Source organism: Trachypithecus francoisi, unplaced genomic scaffold (genome assembly GCF_009764315.1).
Source record: "Trachypithecus francoisi isolate TF-2019V2 unplaced genomic scaffold, Tfra_2.0 Lachesis_group3, whole genome shotgun sequence".
Lineage (NCBI taxonomy): Eukaryota > Metazoa > Chordata > Mammalia > Primates > Cercopithecidae > Trachypithecus > Trachypithecus francoisi.
The window spans coordinates 147,394,599-147,414,268 of record NW_022681468.1 but is presented as its reverse complement, the minus strand read 5'-3'; the positions used below and the strand labels follow the sequence as shown (position 1 = coordinate 147,414,268).

Genomic DNA, 19,670 nt, shown 5'->3' with positions numbered 1-19,670 from the left:
TTTTTTTTCAAGACAGTGTCTCGGTGTCTTGCCCCAGGTAGATGGAGTGCAGTGGTGTGATGTCGGCTCACTGCAACCTCTACCTCCATGGCTCGAGCAGTCCTTCCACTTCAGCCTCCCAAGTAGCTGAGGCCTCTCAGTCTCCCAAAGTGCTGGTATTACAAGTGTGCACCACTGTGCTTGACCAGTTGTTTTCTGGGAGGCCAAGGTGGGCAGATCGCTAGGAGTTTGAGACCAGCCTGGGCAACATGGCGAAACCCCATCTCTACAAAAAATACAAAAATTAGCTGGGCATGGGGGCACATGCCTGTAGTCCCAGCTACTTGGGAGGCTAAGGTGGGAGGATTGCTTGAGCCTGGGAAATTGAGGCTGCAGTAAGCTGTGATTGTGCCACTGCACTCTAGCCTGGGCAACCGAGTGAAACTTTGTCTCAGAAAAAGAAAAAAAAAAATTATGGGTATATAGTAGGTATATATATTTATGAGGTACATGAGATATTTTGATACAGGCATATAATGCGTAGTAATCACATCAGGGTAGATGGGGATATCTATCACCTCAGGCCTCCCAAAGTGCTGAGATTGCAGGTCTGAGCCACCATGCCTGGCCTGAATGATCTTTTTAACATGTTGTTGAATTCGGTTTGCTGGTATTTTGTTGAAGATTTTTGCATCAATGTTCATCGGGGATATTGGCCTGTAGTTTTGTTTTTTTGATGTATCTTTGTGTGGTTTTGGTATCAGGGTAATACTGGCCTTAAAAGATGAGTTTGTAAGTATTCCCTTTTTCATTTTTTTGGAGTAGTTTTAGTAGGCTTGATATTAGTTCTTCTTTAAATGTTTGGTAAAATTCAGCAGTGAAACCATTGGGTTCTGGGCTTTTCTTTGCTGGGAGATTTTTATTACAGCTTCATTACTTGCTATTGTTCTATTCAGGTTTTGGATTTCTTCATGGTTCAATTTTGGTAGATTGTATGTGTCTAGGAATTTATCCATTTTTTTCTAGGTTTTCCAATTTATTGGTGTATAGTCATAGTAGTCTCTAACGGGCCTTTGGATTTCTGCAGTGTCAGTTGTAATGCTTCCTTTTTCATCTCTGATTTTATTTATGTGAGTCTTTTTTTCTTTGTCTAAAGGCTTATCAATTTTATCTTTTCAAAATACCAATTTTTCAATTTATTGATCTTTTGCATTGCTTTTTTCATTTCAATTTCATTTATTTCTCTCTCATTTTTTTCTTCTGCTAATTTTGTGTTTGATTTGCTCTTGCTTTTCTAGTTTTCTTATTAAAAAATTAGAAATGAATTCTTGCTATATTGCAAGAGTTTATAGAGCTTGAGTCCAGGCTGGTCTTGAACTCCTGGGCTCAAGTGATCTTCTTGCCTTGGCCTTCCAAAGTGCTGGGATTACAGACATGGACCACCATGCCTGGCCACTTTTCTAGTTTTTAAGATGCATTGTTAGGTTATTTGAAGTTTTTCTACTTTTTTGATATAGATGCTTATTGCTGTAAACTTTTCTCTTAGTGGTACTTTCGCTGTATCCCATTTGCTTTGGTATGTTGTGTTTCCATATCTATTTGTTTCAAGAATTTTAGGCCAGGCATGGTGGCTTAAGACTGTAATCCTAGTACTTTGTGATGCCAAGGCGGGCAGACTACCTGAGCTTAGGAGTTAAAGACCAGCCTGTGAAACATGGTGAAACCCTGTCTCTACTAAAATACCAAAAGTTAGCCAGGCGTGGTGGTGCACACCGGTAGTCTCAGCTACTTGGAATACTGGGGCATGAGAATTGCTTGAACCCGGGAGGTGGAGGTTGCAGTGAGCTGAGATCACACCATTGTACTCTAGCCTGGGTGACAGAGTGAGATTCTGTCTCCAAAAAAAAAGAAATTTGAAAACTTTCTTCTTATTTTGTTCAGGGACCTACTGGTCATTCAGGAGCATATTGTTTAATTTCCATGTGTGTATATAGTTTCCAAAATTCCTCTTGTTATTATTTCTAATTTTATTCCATTGTGGTCATGGAAGATACTTGATATGATTTCAGCTTTTTTGAATTGTTTTATTATTTATTTTTTCCTTAACCCATCTTTCAGGAAGATTTTTTTTTTTTAATTCTTTAAAACGTGTTTTGTGGCCTAACATATGGTCTTTTCTTGAGAGTGATCCATGTGCTGAGGAGAAGAATGTGTATTCTGCAGCCATTGGATGAAATGTTCTGTAAATATCTATTAGGTCCATTTGGTTTACAGTGCAGATTAAGTCCAACATTTCTTTGTTGATTTTCTGTCTGAATGATCTATCCAGTGCTGAAAGTGGGGTGTTGAAGTCTCCAGCTATTACTGTGTTGAGGTCTCTCTCTTTCTCTCTTTAGCTTTAATAATATTTGCTTTATATATCTGGGTGATCCAGTGTTGGGTGCATATATATTTATAATTGTTACATCCTTTTGCTGAATTGACCCCTTTCTGATTATATAATGACCTTTGTCTCTTTTAAGTTTTTGTCTTGAAATCTATTTTGTCTGATACACATGTAGCTAATTCTGCTCTTTTTTGGTTTCCATTTGCATGGAGTATCTTTTTCTCTCCCTTTGTTTTCAGTGTATATGTGTATTCACAGGTGAAGTGTGTTTCCTGTAGGCAATAGATTGTTGAGTCTTGTTTTTTAAATCCATTTAGCTCTATCTTTTGATTGGAGAGTTTAGTGCCTTTACATTCAACGTTATTATTGATGAGTAAGGACTTCTGCCATTTTGTTATTTCTTTTCTGGTTGTTTTGTGGTCTGTTCTTCCCTTCTTCTTTTCTTCCTGTCTTCCTGTTTTGTGAAGGTGGTTTTCTTTGGTGGCATGTTTTAATTTCTTTTTATTTTTTGTGTATCTTTTGTAGGTTTTTTGATTTGAGATTACCATAAGGCTTGCAAATAACCCATTTGTTTAAACTGATGACAACGTAACACTGATTATTAAAACAAATAAACTAACAAAGAGAAAAATAATAAAAATGCCCTTAATCCTAGCTACTCAAGAGGCTGAGGCGAGATGATCCCTTGAGCCCAGGTGTTCGAAGCTGCAGTGGGCTATGATTGTGCCACTGCACTTCAGCCTAGCTGACAGGATAAGACCATGTCTCTTAAGAAAAAATAAATAAATAAATAAATAAATAAAGGGCCAGGCACAGTGGCTCACATCTGTAATCCCAGCACTTTGGGAGGCTGAAGCACGTGGATCACTTGAGCCCAGGAGTTCAAGACCAGCCTGGGCAACATGGGGAGACCTGTCTCTACAAAAATACAAAAAAAATTAGCTGGGTATGGTGGTGCACACCTGCAGTTGCAGCTGCTCAGGAGACCAAGGTAGGGAGATCGTTTGAGCCCAAGAGGTCGAGGCTGTGGTAAGTCAAGATTGTGCCACTGCACTCCAGGCTGGGGGACAGAGCAAGACCCTGTCTCAAAAAAAAAAAAAGAAAAAAAAAACAGGGAGTGTAGTCTTGAGTTAGCAGCTCCTATCTTTGTCCCTAATTAAGTGTATTACTTTGTTTAATCTTCACAACAAACCTGTATTACAGATACAACAGTAAACATTTTATACCTAAAGAAACTAAAGTTTACAGAGTTTAAGTAACTTGCCCAAGATCACACAGCTTTGAAGTGTAAGAACACACTACACCTTGGAATCATATCAGAGGAGTCACAGAATTGAGGGGAAAGTTGAAAACTGGGCAGGAAGACATGGGATACTAAGCAACAGGGACCCCAGGCGGAACCATATCACAGAATTGTCTGAGCACCACACTTGGCACTTCTACCACTGTATGCCCAGCAGGCAGTGTTATTGGATCCTTGATGCCAGTATGGACAATTTATTAACTATTCTTTATTTTTATGTCTTTCTTTCAGAATTCAAATGATATTCGGCTTGTCAAGTGACATGTAGTTGTCCGGCCCCATTTCTTTCTTTTTTTTTTTTTTTTTTTGAGATGGAGTCTCTCTCTCCCAGGCTGGAGTGCAATGGCACGATCTCAGCTCATTGCACTTCCACTTCCTGGGTTCAAGTGATTCTCCTACCTCCACTTCCCAAGTAGCTGGGATTATAGGTGCCCGCCACCATGCCCGGGTAATTTTTTGTATTTTTAGTAGAGACGGTTTCGCCATGTTGGCCAGGCTAGTCTCGAACTCCTGACCTCAGGTGATCCACTCACCTCATCCTCCCAAAGTGCTGGAATTACAGGCATGAGCCACTGCATCCATCCCTGTCTGGCCTCATTTCATGTGCTAGTGTTGTCCTAGGTGGAGAGGAATATCTGGCCTGTTTGGCTTCTATAGTAGAGCATTGAGCTGTGCTTCCTGTCCTGACCCGCAGGACAGTCGAACGGGCCCTGGAAGGGGGAGTGGGAATGGAGGAGATGAGAAAACATGAGAAATGGAGACAAGACAAATAGTCTGATCAAGTCTCGTTTATTGAATGCAGGGTCATGCCTTATATAGGCTGGCAGAGGAAGAGGTTGGGCCAGGGCGGTGACGGGGGGCCGGTCTTCTCAAATTACAATCGCGCATGCGCCGTGGGTTTGTACTTTTCCTGGGCGCGGGATCGCGCCTGCGCCCTAGGCTGCATATCTTCCTGGGCGGGAAAATGATTGCGCGCGCGGGAAAGGTTGGCGCGCGCGGGAACAGTTTGGGCGCGCGTGGGAAAAGCTTTAGGCGCACGCGGGAAGGGCTTTAGGCGCGCGCAGGAAGGGTCCGCAATAAAGAACCCGGAAATGTGCCGTCTTGTCTCCACTTTGCGGAGATCAAGCAACAGAGGTCCGCTAATTCCGGGCCTCATGGCTCCGGACACTTCCCACCGAGACTGACACAACCAAAGGTTCAAGGGAAGAGTATTTTGATGCTGGGCAACAATACAAAGGGTAAATGTCCACCGTACCAGCCATGGGTATGCAGATGCCCACATAGCATTCTGCTGAAGACTGGCTGAACTAGGAAGCTGTGCCTTCCCCATAAAACTGGCTATTTTTTCCTGAGACCAGAGTTTGCAGAACAGAGCTCAGTAGGACTTCCAAGCAGTATAACAAGTATAGGAGTTTTCACATGAGGACCTCTGCCTATTTCTGATTCACTGAAGCAGGGGTAAATGACCAGCAGAACCAGCCAGCTCTTGGGGTCAGTCTGAGGAGGGAGTGTATAGAAAATAAATGCACATGGAAAACACCTCCCTAACTTCTGATCTTACTGATCTTCAGTGTGGTATCCTAAGACCCTGAATTTCTTTGTTATTGGGCAATATTTCACTGCAGCTTTACCTGATTAACCATATTAAACATTTTCTTACGAGAGATACAGAATTATTTTGCTTGCATATCTTTGCTCTTCTACACTCTCTTTGCCTTAAGTTTAGAGACCATATTACTTTTGTATCTACAGAGTCCAGTATTGTGTCTAGATACAGTAGGCACTTAAAGAATTTGACAGGCTGAATGAATGAATATTCCTTAGCTATCTTTTTATGAAGCTAAATTGATTCTTATGAAATGGTAGTGAATTAATAGTCATGGATGTTTGAAATATTTTATATATTTTTTTAGGTTAGAAAATAATTCTAAATCTGCTATGAGAAGAAGGACCACAGTGATATTTCCTCTGCTTTTGTTGTTACAGGTTTTCCAGGATTTAGGGATGGAAGTACTGTCTGGAGTTGCCAAAGGCTATAACATATGCCTTTTTGCTTATGGACAGACAGGCTCTGGGAAGACATATACCATGCTGGGGACCCCAGTGAGTATTACAATGAGATATGGTCCTAATGCCACAGCAAGCCTGAACCTTGCATTGTCCTTACTACTGCGAGATAGAATATGATTTCTGTAGTCAGTCAACTTTAAAGAAGATTGAATGAGCCTTCTTCTGTTTTAAGAGTGAGTTTTTCGGCTGGGCACGTTGGCTCATGCCTGTAATCCCAGCACTTTGGGAGGCCAAGGCGGGCGAATCACCTGGGGTTGGGAGTTCGAGACCAGCCTAACATGGAGAAACCCCATCTCTGTTAAAAATACGAAAAAATTAGCTTGATGTGGTGGCGCATGCCTGTAATCCCAGCTACTCGGGAGGCTGAGGCAGGAGAATCACAAATCACTTGAACCCGGGAGGCAGAGGTTGTGGTGAGTTGAGATCGTGCCATTGCACTCCAGCCTGGGGAACAAGAGCGAAACTCCGTCTCAAAAAAAAAAAAAGAGTTTTTCAGCATTTAATTGGAAGGTAAATTTTGAATAATTAACCCCTTTTTATTAAACCCTGAAGAGCCTTAGAATTTTACAGCTCCCTTCAACAAAGCAGTTCTCGTCAGTCCTCCTGAATTTCTTGTTATCTCCAGGTTCGTTATTTGAAGCTGTTTTGCACCTTTGTTGTGGACAAGACCTGGACTAAATCTTAAGTGCAAGCTAGAGCTGTGCAGAGATTTGATTATTGTGGCCAAGCTCCAAGCCTACATGTGTTAGATCTGTGTATTAGAAGAAAGCATGAGAACTAGTTTCTGAGCCGGGGGCTTTCAAAAGTACATAGGATTTAATGAGAGCCTTCCTTTATCACAGAAAATCAGGAGGGCAGAGTTCCTTAAGAATACCTTTTTGTTTTGGATTTAGAAGTATCCTGGTCAGGGTGCCAGACGCAGTGGTTCACACCTATAATCTCAGCACTTTGGGGTGGCTGAGGCAGAAAGATCTCTTAAGCCCAGGAATTTGAGAACAGTCTGGGCAACATAGGGAGACCCCATCTCTATAAAAAATACAAAAATTAGCCGGGTGTGGGGGCACATGCCTGTGGTCCCAGCTACTTGGGAGGCTGAGGTGGGAGGATGGCTTCAGCCTGGGAGGTTGAAGTTGCAGTGATCAGCCATGATCTTGCCACTGTACTCCAGCCTGGACAACAGAGTAAGAGACCCTGTCTCGGCCAGGTGCGGTGGCTCATTCCTGTAATCCCAGCACTTTGGGAGGCCGAGGCGGGTGGATCACGAGGTCAGGCGTTCAAGGCCAGCCTAGCCAATATGGTGAAACCAAGTGTCTACTAAAAATACAAAAATTAGCCAGATGTGGTGGCATGCACCTGTAATCCCAGCTATCTAGGAGGCTGAGGCATGAGAATCACTTGAACCGGGGAGGCTGAGGTTGCAGTAAGCTGAGATTGTACCATTGCACTCTGGCCTGGGCAATGGGGCAAGACTTCGTCTCAAAAAATAAATAAATAAATAAATAAAAAGAGACCCTGTCTCTAAAAGTATATATATCCCGTTAGGTGGGTAACAAATAAACACTACACAGGAACATTCTATAGAACATGATTCCTCTTAGATGATTATCCCTGATGCCTTGGACCTAGCTCATTGCTCACTTTGTCCTGTGTTTAGTGTGATTTCACAGTATTTGACATTAAAAGAATTGGGGCTGGGTGCGTTGGCTCACACCTGTAATCCCAGTACTTTGGGAGGCTGAGGCGGGTGGATCACCTGAGCTCAGGAGTTCGAGACCAGCCTGGCCAACATGGTGAAACCCTGTCTCTACTAAAAATATAAAAATTAGCCAGGTGTGATGGCAAGTGCCTGTACTCCCAGCTACTCGGGAAGCTGAGACAGGAGAATTGCTTGAACTCGGGAGATGGAGGTTGAAGTGAGCCGAGATTGTGCCATTGCACTCCAGCCTGGGTAACAAGAGTGAAACTCTATTTCAAAAAAATAATAATTAAAAAAAAAGAAGAAATTGGCCACTAAACCAAAAGTATAAAGCCCTTAACCGAGTACAAGTTAGCACTGGATACAAGATGAGAAAACTACCTCTTTCTAAATGTGTTTTGTTGTTGTTGTTGTTTTTGTTGTTTTGTTTTGTTTTTGAGATGGGGTCTCTGTTACCCAGGTTGGAGTGCAGTGGTGCAATCTCAGCTCACTGCAGCCTCTGCCTCCTGGGTTCAAGTGATCCTCCCACCTTAGTCTCCTGAGTAGCCGAGACCATAGGCACACGCCTCCATGCCAGGCTAATTTTTTTTGTATTAGCCAGAGACAGGGTCTCCGCAAGTTGCCCAGGCTTGTCTCTTACTCCTGAGCTCAAGTGATCCACCCACCTCAGCCTCCCAAAGTGCTGGGATTACAGGGGTGAGCCACCACACCTGGTCTAAATGTGTATTTTGAATACTCATATACTCCAATCCCCAGGTGTAGGGAGTCTAGGAGGAACATTGGTAAAGTGTTTTTATCCAAGAATAATGTAACCTTCATTGCATAAAAGCAGGTATCTGGGTGTGCTGGCTTCTCTTTTCCTCCTTCTTCCTCTTTTTTTTTTAAATCACAGTCTCGCTCTGTCGCCCAGGCTGGATGATCTCGATCTCCTGACCTCGTGATCCGCCTGCCTTGGCCTCTCAAAGTGCTGGGATTACAGACGTGAGCCACCGCGCCCGGCCTCCTCTTTTCCTTCTTGTGGTTGATACATATGCCTCTCATCTGGTACATTTCTTCCTTGAGTGTCTCTCGGAGCACTGGCACATAAAAGTCTTCTATATTCTCCAGTGAAACTGCCTGAAGTGAAGAGGCTAGCACAAGGAGTCCAGGCACCTATCCCCATGCTGAGGATGGTGCCTGGGTATTCGGTGGGGGAGAGCATCATCTTGAGTAAACAATAATGCTTTCCTTTCTTCTGTTCTCCAGGCCTCTGTTGGGCTGACACCACGGATATGTGAGGTATACACTGTCTTTTGGCTGGATCCTCTCAAAGTAGGTCTCTGTACAGTTCCTACAATGAAACCCCAACCCTCTGGTTTGTGCAGGGTCTCTTCATCAGGCAGAAAGACTGTGCCTCACTGCTTTCCTCCTGTAGGATAAAAGTAAGGTAAGAATCTACCAAGCTCTGGAACCTACAGTAGTTCTCCTTCCACTCCAAATTCTGCCATGTTCAGCTGTCCTCTCTTTACTTCCAGAGTCACCACAGGGATGGAGAAAAGCCACAGAAGAAATATCTTGCAGTACAAGAGCTGAGAAACATACTTAGGCCCTTGGTTGTAGAAAACTTAATTTCCTACTCATAGACTTAACAAGCAGGTCTTTCCTTCTGTGGCCCAGCTGACCCTGGCTATCAAGTAGCCCTTGAGATGCCTTCACAGAACAATAGAGCTCAAGGGTCATGTTTGAAACTCACTCAAGAAACAACCTCTGTGGCCGGGTGTGGTGAATCTGGGAGGCGGAGATTGCAGTGAGCCAAGATTGTGCCACTGCACTCCAGCCTGTGAGACAGAGACTCTGTCTCAAAAATAAAAATACAATTAAAAAAAAACTCTTGTGTATATATGGAAAGAGACTCAAGGGGGAACCTTGGCTTGATCCGTGCCTTGGAATGTCAGACGTGGAGCTGGAACAGGAACTAAGACCTCCTGATTTTTAGCTCAGTGTTGTTTCTACTTTTTTTCAAAATGTAATTATGTTGCCTTTTTCTACTTCTGTCTAGTTTTCTAGAAATCTATAATGAACGGGTACGGGATCTGTTGAAGCAATCTGGTCAAAAAAAGCCCTATACCCTGCGGGTCAGGGAGCATCCAGAGATGGGGCCCTATGTACAAGGTGAGCTACTGTGATCCTGGAGATCCGAAAACAAACTGAAGCCTGGGAAGCTCTCCTAATGTTCACTAATGCATTGAACATATGTGTAATGAACACTTATTGTGTGCCAGCTATTGTACTAGACACTGAATATGTATTGACAAATAGAGAAGACATGGTCCTGCCCTCAGGCAAGCTTACAATCTAGTGGGTGTGAGTCAGGAAACAAACGATTACAAGTAGTGATAAAGGCTAGTAAATAAATAGATGTCAGTGGCAAAGAACATTGGAAAGTGTTGGTGACCCACCTTTATGGGGTGATCAGGAAGAGCTTCTCTGAGGAGGAAACATTTAAGCTGAGACCTGAAAGGAGTATAGTCATGTGAAGAATGATGTAACAAGGTGAGAAGTGTTTCAGGAAGAGGGAGTGGAATGGACTAGAGCCCTGGGAGAAGGCTTGGTGTTTTCTAGGGGCCAGTGTGGCTAAAGCATGGTGAATGAGAGGGAAAGCTGTAGGGAATGCGGTGGGATCTTCAGGCGCCTGATATAGCAGAGCCTCTACTGGTTCCCTGGTAAACCAGTCCCCTTTCTTTTCCATTGGTGGTGGTAGTAGGTAGGAGAGATAGGGCAAAGTCAGACATCAGACATGGAGTAGGATTTGATGTGTTTCCTAACCAAGTACTGATGTTTGGTGCTTGGTACCATCTGTCTTATATCATTAAGGTAGATCCTGCTATTAAGTAGCAATAGTTGGGTTCTTTTATGGGCGAAGTTTTTACCCTTCCAGGCCACTTATAAGAGTTAATACATGGGCCAGGTGCAGTGGCGTATGCCTGTAATCCCAACACTTTGGGAGGCTGAGGTGGGTGAATTGCTGGAGGTCAGGAGTTCAAGACCAGCTTGGCCAACATGGTGAAACCTTGTCTCTATTAAAAATACAGGCCGGGCGCGGTGGCTCAAGCCTGTAATCCCAGCACTTTGGGAGGCCGAGACGGGCGGATCACGAGGTCAGGAGATCGAGACCATCCTGGCTAACACGGTGAAACCCCATCTCTACTAAAAATACAAAAAACTAGCTGGGTGAGGTGGCGGCACCTGTAGTCCCAGCTACTAGGGAGGCTGAGGCAGGAGAATGGCGTGAACCCGGGAGGCAGAGCTTGCAGTGAGCTGAGATCCGGCCACTGCACTCCAGCCTGGGTGACAGAGCGAGACTCCTTCTCAAAAAAAAAAAAAAAAAATACAAAAGATTAGCTGGATGTGGTGGCGCATACCTGTAATTCCAGCTACTCGGGAGGCTGAGGCAGGAGAATCGCTTAAACCCGGGAGGCAGAGGTTGCAATGAGTCGAGATTGCGCAACTGCACTCCAGCCTGTGCGACAGAGCGAGACTCCATCTCAAAACAAAACAAAGTAATATATACATTTTATGTTCCTATAGCAGTATGCTAGTTTATTTTTTATTTATTTTTTTAGCCACAAGGTCTTATTCTGTAGCCCAAGCTGGAATGCAGTGATGCAATCATAGCTCCCTGCAACCTGAACTCCTGGGCTCAAGTGATCCTTCCGCCCCAGTCTCCCAAGTAGCTAGGGCTACAGGCGTGCACCTAGGCAGCTAATTTTTAAATTTGCTGTAGAAATGGGATCTCACTATGTTGCCCAGGCTGGTCTTGAACTCCTGGCCTTAACTGATCCTCCCACCTCCGCTTCCTAAAGTGCTAGGATTATAGATGTGAGCCAGCCTGCGCCTGGCTGTAGTATGCTAATTTAAATCCTGATAAGGAGCAGGACATGAACAATCAAGAGCTGCTGTTCTCTGGTCAGGGCATGGCAAATGGATGATACAATAGGTATGCCAGTGACTGATTCTGCTACCTGTGTCTTTCCCCAAATGTTTAATCATAAATGGCAGTTTAGAAACAACAACAAAAATACCATTTCCCTTGCTAGGAACCAGTTTAAGTTTGCTCTGTAAAACTCTGTAACCAGTTTAAGTTTGCTCTGTAAAACTCTGTGGGTATACATATCTGTGTAAAGCAATACTTTCAAGGCAGACCATGAGTCAATGCAGCGGTATCAAACTTCTCATCTTAAAAGTCTGTGTGGGCTGGGTGCGGTGGCTCACGCCTGTAATCCCAACACTTTGGGAGCCTTAGGCAGTCGGATCACAAGGTCAGGAGATTGAGACCATCCTGGCCAACATGGTGAAACTCTGTCTCTACTAAAAATACAAAAAATTAGCCAGGCATGGTGGCACATACCTGTAGTCCTAGCTAGTCAGGAGGCTGAGGCAGGAGAATTGCTTGAACCCGGGAGGCCGGAGGTTGCAGTGAGCCGAGATCGCTCAGCTGCATGCACTCCAGCCTGGCGACAGAGCAAGACTCCGTCTCAAAAAAAAAAAAGTGTGTGTGTACGTGTGGGAGGAGTAACTAGAGGAGAACTCGGACATAGTTCAGATGTCCGCATTATACAGAAAACAGTGAAATCTGGAGAAAGTTAAAGGTTGTTCCCAAAGTCACACAGCTAGAGTTGGGACAGAATTGAAACTGGGAAACTGGCACTGGACTGGAAGAGAGGAATGGAACAGAATCCTGAACATCAAGAGCCTAGAGAGAGGCCTAGGATCCTAGATTATTTGATTGGCATAGTGCCTGCAACCCAGAAAATATGATTCTTGCAAGGTCATACAGCTTGGGTCATATGTCAAACGTCAATGACAGGATCAGGACTCAAATCTCAGGGTTCATGGTGCAAAGTTCAGGACACTTGAATACCTTTATGGAGTGAACCCTTGAGGGGAAGGAGGTAAGAAATGCTAAATTCCAAACCAGTGAAAAATCTCTTAGATTCTGTGTCACAAGTTTCTTGAACCACTCTGGACATTCTTAAACCTTTACAAATACTGGTGGACATTTCTTAGTGAAGGAGCCATGAGCTGAAATAGTATAGAGCCCGCCTTGGGAGCTAGGACCCTGAGTAGTCACACTGAACTACGTTATTCCCATCACCACCCTCTGATGAGATCTTAGTAAACTTTTTAAAAAAAATGTTTTCTTTCTTTATTGATATATATATATATATCTTATCTATCTGCCTGTCCATCTGTCTTAAGGCTCATCCATTCTGTGAATATGACTTTAAAGTGGAAAGTGGTTTCTGGCTTGAAACCAATTCTACAGAAATTTATTGAGTACCTACAAGATGCCTATAGTATTCCGGGTGCCATGGGAAATATGAAAATATAAGCCCTTAAAGAACTTGCAGTTCCAGTTCAGAATTGTGAGATGGACCTTGATAGCTACGTAAATCCAAAGAAAGGAAAGGAGTAGCCTTTCCATTAAAAAGTTTATTAATTAGATGAGAGATTAAGTTGAAATCTGAAATGCACAATGGCCTGCCCAAAGCATACTTAAGACGCCAGTGGTTATAGGATGTAAACTGATATCTAAGTGAGACAAAGACAGTACTGTATTTTCACTGTGGTCTTTATTTTAATGTAAAGGTACAGGTGCAAACCAAGAGGTAGGTAGTTGGAACTTGAGAAAAATTCTGTATTTGCTATATACTCAATCTGTAAGTCACAGGAGTTTCCCCCCAACCCCAACCGTTTAGTTCTTGTGCCTTTTTTTTTCTTGCCTTTCTGCATAAACTAGGATCTCTAGTACAATAGTAAATAAAAGTGGTGAGTCTTGTTCTCAGAGGAAAGCTTCACCATTTTACCATTAAGTAATATATTTGCAATTATATTTTTAAGAGATTTTTTTTTTTAAGAGATATTTTTAAGAGATATTCTATATGCTTCTCGAACTGTGGTGAAGGACCAGTTTTTTTTGTGGTGGTGTTTTGTTTTTGGATCAGAGTCTCACGCTGTCACCCAGGCTGGAGTGCAGTGGCACGATTGTGACTCACTGCAGCCTCAAACTCCTGGACTCAGGCAGTCCTCCTACCTCAGCCTCCCAAGTAGCTGATACTACAGACATGTGCCATCGTGCCAGCTAACTGTTTTTTATTTTTTCTTTTAGAGATGGGGTCTTGCTATGTTGCCCAGGCTGGAAGAACTAGTTTTTTAAAAAAATTCCAATCTTTGCCATACTAATACATTTATAAAATAAGGGTGAATTACTAGAAAAATGAATGAAAGCAATGTCTTAATTACAAGCCCCAAATCTTCTTTACTAGATTCCACAGATACAAAATTACTCCATCAAAGTTACCCTTTTATTGTTTTTGATTTTGTTTTTTACTCTGTCACCCAGGCTGGAGTGCAGTGGTAGGATCTCGGCTCACTGCAACCTCCGCCTCCCAAGTTCAAGCAATTCTGCTGTCTCAGCCTCCTGAGTAGCTGGGATTACAGGCACGCATCACCATGCCTGGCTAATTTTTGTATTTTTAGTAGAGATGGGGTTTTACCTTATTGGTCAGGCTGGTCTCAAACTCCTGACCTCAGGTGATACACCCGCCTTGGCCTCCCAAAGTGCTGGGATTACAGGCATGAGCCACTGCACCTGGCCCCTCGTTTTTTTGTTTTGTTTTGTTTTTTAAACAGAGTCTCCCTCTGTCACCAGGCTGGAGTGCAGTGGCACGATCTTGGGTCACTGCAACCTCCGCCTCCTGGGTTTAAGCGATTCTCCTGCCTCAGCCTCCTGAGTAGCTGTGACTACAGAAGTGCACTACCGCATCCAGCTAATTTTTGTCTTTTTAGTAGAGGTGAGGTTTCACCATGTTAGCCTAGATGGTGTCAAACTCCTGACCTCGTGATCCGCCTGCCTTGGCCTCCTCTTTTTTAGTATGTTTATTTATAGCTATAAATTTCCCTGTAAGCATGACTTTAGCTGTATTGCACCAGTTTTATTGTGTAGTATTTTCATCATTAATCAGTTTAAAAAGTATGTAATTTCCAATATGATTTCTTTTGACCCATGGGTTTAGAAGTGAGTTTCTGTATTTTTTAACACTCAGGGATTTTCTAGTTGTATTTTTGTTATAGGTATCTAGTTTAATAGTATTGAGTTCAAAGAACATGCTCCGTATAATTTCACCTAAAGCAACATGTATGCAGACATGCTTTGGATATATCGCAAGTTTGATTCCAGGCCGCCACAATAAAGGGAGTATCACAATAAAGCAAAAATCAAAATAAAAACACAAATGTTTTCATTTCCCAGTGCATATAAAAGTTATATTTATGCTATGTTTTATTAAGTACAAAGTAGCGTTATGTATTAAAAATGTACATACCTTAATTTAAAAATACTTTATTGCTAAAAAATGCTAGTGGTTACCTGAGCCTTCAGTGAGTCATAATCTCTTTGCTGGTGCAGGATTTTTCCTTAGTGATGGTGGCAGCTGACTGATCAGGATACTGATTGCTGAAGGTTTGGATGGCTGTGGCAATTTCTTAAAACAACTTATGGAGTTTGTTACATCAATTGACTCTTCCTTTCATGAAAAATTTTTCTGTAGTGTGAAATGCTGTTTGATAGCATTTTACTCACAGTAGAACTTATTTCAGAGTTGGAGTCAGTCCTCTCAAATCCTGACACTTCTTTATCAACTACATTTATGTAATATTCTGTTTCTTTGTTTTGTCATTTCAACAATATTCACAGCATCTTCACCAGGAGTAGTTTCCATCTCAGGAAACCACTTTCTCTGCTCATCCGTAGGAAGCAACCCATCCTGCATTCACGTTTGATCCTGAGATTGTGGCAATTCAGTCACGTCTTCAGGCTCCTCTTCTCATTCTGCTTCTCTGGATAGTTCCGCCACTATGGAATTACTTCTTCCACCCAAGTCTTGAACCCCTTAAAGTCATTCATGAGGGTTGGAACCAACTTCTTCCAAGCCCCTCCATGTTGATATTTTGAGCTCCCCTCATGAGTCATGAATGTCCTTAATGCCATCTAGAGTGGTGAATTCTTTCCAGAAAGTTTCCAGTAGACTTGGCCCAGATCCATCAGAGGAATCACTATGACAGCTATAGGTTTATGAAATGTATTTCTTAAATTATCAAAGTCTAAAGGACTTCTTGGTCCATGGGCCGTAGAACAGATGTTATGTTAGCAAGCATGAAAACAACATTAGCCTTCTTGTACGTCTCCAGGAGAGCCCTTGGGTGACCAGGAACACTGTCAACAAGCAGTAATATTTTGAAAATAATCTTTTTTTCTGAGCAGTAGTTCTCAACAATGGGCTTACTCTAAGCAGACATGCTGTCATCCAGGCTTTATGGTTCCATTTATAGGGCACAGGCAGAGTAGATTTAGCATGAATCCTAAGGGCCCTAGGATTTTTTTTTTTTTTTTTTTTTTGAGAGAGGGAGGGTCTTGCTCTGTCACCCCATCTGGAGTACAGTGGCGTGATCACAGCTCACTGCAGCCTCAACTTCCCAGGCTCATGTGATTCATTTTCCCACCCATGCGCTACCATAGCTGGCTAATTTTTTGTGTATTTTGTGGAGACAGGGTTTCACCATGTTGCCCAGGCTGGTCTTGAACTCGTGGGCTCAAGAGATCTACCCGCCTTGGCTTTCCAAAGTTCTGGGATTACAGCTGTGAGCCAGCACGCCCAGCCTGGCCTTAGGATTTTCAGAGTGATAATGGCTTCAATTTAAAGTCACCAGCAGCCGAGCGTGGTGGCTCATGCCTGTAATGCCAGCACTTTGGGAGGTTGAGGTGGGTGGATCACCTGAGATCAGGAGTTCGAGACTAGCCTGGCCAACATGGTGAAATCCCCATATCTACTAAGAATGCCAAAATTAGCCAGACGTGGTGGCGTGCACCTGTAATTCCAGCTACTCGGGAGGCTAAGGCAGGAGAATCACTTGAACCTGGGAGGCAGAGGTTGCAGTGAGCCAAGATTGTGCCACCACACTCCAGCCTGGTGAACAAGAGTGAAACTCCATCTCAAATAATAGTAATAATAATAATAAAATAAAGTCACCAGCTACCTTAGCCCCTAACAGGAGAATCAGCCTCTCTTTTGAAGCTTTGAAACTGGACATTAGCCACTTCTTTCTAGCTCTGAAAATCCTAGATGACACCTTTTTCCGGTAGAAGCCTGATTTGTCTACATTGAAATTCTGTTGTTTAGGGTAGCTACCTTCGTTATCTTAGCTTTAGCTGTATCTTTTGGATAACTCGTTACAGCTTCTCTGTCAGCACTTGCTTGCTTCGCCTTGCACTTTCATGTTACTGAGAAGCTTATTTCCTTAAACCTCTTGAACCAACGTCTGCCAGCTCCAACTTTTCTTCTGCAGCTTCCTCACTTCTCTCAGCCTTCATAGCATTGAAGGAAATCAGGGCTTTGCTCTGGATTAGTCTCTGGCTTAGGAGAATGTTGTGATGGTTTGATCTTCTAACCATACTGTAAAAACTTTCTTCATATCATCAAGAAGACTGTTTTGTTTTCTTATCATTCATGTGTTCAAGGAGTAGCACTTTTAATTTCCTTCAAGAACTTTTCCTTTGCAGTCACAGCCTGGCCAACTGTTGGGCACAAGAGGCCTAGCTTTCAGCCTTTCTTGGCTTTCAACACGCCTTCCTTGCTAAACTTTAGCGTTTCTAGCTTTTGATTTAAAATGAGAGACTCTTTCTTTCACTTGGACACTTAAAGGCCATTGTAGGGTTATTAATTGGCCTAATTTCAGTATTGTTGTGTCTCAGGGAATAGGGAGGCCTGAGTAGAGCGAGAAAGGTAGGGGAAAGGTTGGTTGGTGGAACAGTCAGAACATATACATTTATCAGTTAAGTTTGCTTTTCTATACGGGCAAGGTTCTTGGTGTACCAACACAATTATGATAGTAACATCAAAGATTACTGATCACAGATCATCATAATAGATAATAGGAATAATAATAATGAAAAAGTTTGAAATATATATAGCACGGTTTGATTTGTAGCCTAGCACATTGGCCAGTTTTGTAAATTTTCCATGTGTGCTTGAAGAGCATGCATATTACACAATTGTTGGGCATGGTGTTTATATATTACTATTTATCAGGTTTGATACTTGTTCAAATCTTCTGTGCCCCTATTGATTCTATTTTTCCACTTTTTTTTTTTTTTTTTTTTTTTGAGACGGAGTCTTGCTCTGCCACCCAGGCTGGAGTGCAGTGGCCGGATCTCAGCTCACTGCAAGCTCCGCCTCCCGGGTTTACGCCATTCTCCTGTCTCAGCCTCCGGAGTAGCTGGGACTACAGGCGCCCGCCACCCCTCCCGGCTAGTTTTTTGTATTTTTAGTAGAGACGGGGTTTCACCGTGTTAGCCAGGATGGTCTCGATCTCCTGACCTCGTGATCCACCCGCCTCGGCCTCCCAAAGTGCTGGGATTACAGGCTTGAGCCACCGCGCCCGGCCTCCACTTGTTTTAACAGATACTAAGAAAGGCAAGTTAAACTTTCCTGCTATGAGTATGGATGCCTTTTTTCCTTTTAATTCTGCCAATTTTTGTTTTACATATTTTGAGGCTTTATTATTACATGCATACGAAATTAGAATTGTTAAAACTTCCTGGTTCATTGAACCCTTTTTTCATTGTGAAGGATTTTTCTTTATCTCTAGTAATGCTTTTACTTTAAAGTCTACTTTGTCAGGCATTAACTAAGCTAGCTTTCTTTGGGTTAGTGTTTGTATTTTTATCTTCTTTTCTTTTTTACTTTCAGTTTTCTTTATGTATTTCAGATGTGTTTTTTATTTAAAAAAATTTTCTTTTGCTTTGTTTTACCTTTGTTTCATCACAATTTTGGTCTTTTAATTTGATATTGTGGTCTGCTTATATTTAATGTAATCACTAATTTTATTTGGGTTTAAATCTGTTATTTTGTGTTTTCTCTTTACCTTTCCTGTTTTATGTTCCTTTTTCTTTACTTTGTCTTTTGGTTTGATAACTTTAAAAAATCATTCCATATTTCTTCTCCACTAGCTTATTATTTACACATTGTCTTACTATTCTAGTGGTCACTCCAGAGATTACAACATAGACCATTGACTTATCAAAGTCTAATATTTACTGGTTGTTCTGCTTCTTCCCAGACAATAAACCTTATAAGACTTGAACTCAGTTTGTCCCTTCTTGACTTAAATGCCATTTTTATGGCTCTTAATTTTTAAAGAATATCCTACCTTTTATCTCCGAGTTCCGTCTACTTCAAGAATAATCTCATTTTCCCTCTAGTGTAGATCTGCTATTGACAAGTTCTATTTTGACTTGTTTGTTTGTTTGTTTGAGATGGAGTCTTGCTCTGTCACCCAGGTTGGAGTGCAGTGGCGCGATCTTGGCTCACTGCAACCTCCACCACCTGGGTTCGAGCAATTCTGTTGCGTCAGCTTCCCGAGTAGCTGGGATTACAGGCACCTGCTACCACACTCAGCTAATTTTTGTACTTTTAGTAGAGACAGGGTTTCACCATGTTGGCCAGGCTGATCTTGAACTCCTGACCTAAAGTAATCCACCGGCCTCGGCCTCCCAAAGTGCTGGGATTACAGGCATGAGCCACAACGCCTGGACTGCTTTTCTTATTCTTGAAGGTAAAGTTCACTGAGTATAGAATTTTTAATTAATGGCTATTTTCTTTTAGTCGTTAAATTTTATACCATTGTCTTCTGTTTTCCACTGTTTTTGCTGAGAAGTCTTCTCTTAGTCTAATTTTTTCAATATTTTTCCTTTAGTCTTTGAACAGTTTATTATGATCTCCTTAGGGGTAGATGCAGGATTTTAAAAAATCATGCTGGGAGTTTTGAATCGTGCTTTTGTATCTTTTTTATCAGTTTTAGAAAGTTCTTAGCCATTACCTTTCCTTTCCCCCCCCCCCCTTCCCTCCACTACCATTACTGCTTATAATATTCCTTCTACCCCATTCTTCTCTTGGGACTCTAATCGCAGGTATGTTAGGCCTATTCTCTGTATACTCTGTGAGTCTTACCGTTTCTTCTATATTTAATTAATTAATTAGACATGGAGTCTTGCTAATGTTGCCCAGACTGGTTTTGGACTCCTGGGCTCAAGGGACCCTCCTGCCTCAGCCTCTCAAGTAGCTGAGGTCATAGGTGTGCACTACCACACCTAGCCTCCATTTTTTTTTTTTTTTGAGATGGAATCTTGCTCTGTCACC

General features: G+C 42.5%; 1 protein-coding gene across 6 annotated transcripts in view; it reads left to right on the top strand.

Annotated features, from left to right (window-relative positions):
• The window catches only part of STARD9 (StAR related lipid transfer domain containing 9), a 159,949-nt gene that overhangs the window by 61,954 nt on the left and 78,325 nt on the right, over positions 1-19,670 (top strand). For all 6 annotated transcript variants that reach the window (XR_004432060.1, XM_033190404.1, XM_033190405.1 and 3 more), the window contains exons 4-7: positions 5,655-5,771; positions 8,680-8,712; positions 8,799-8,860; positions 9,473-9,585. Coding sequence is in view for 5 of the 6 variants with exons in the window: in XM_033190404.1 (XP_033046295.1) it covers positions 5,655-5,771; positions 8,680-8,712; positions 8,799-8,860; positions 9,473-9,585 (325 nt within the window). In the remaining variant the exon portion in view is untranslated. The remainder of the gene's footprint in view (positions 1-5,654; positions 5,772-8,679; positions 8,713-8,798; positions 8,861-9,472; positions 9,586-19,670) is intronic.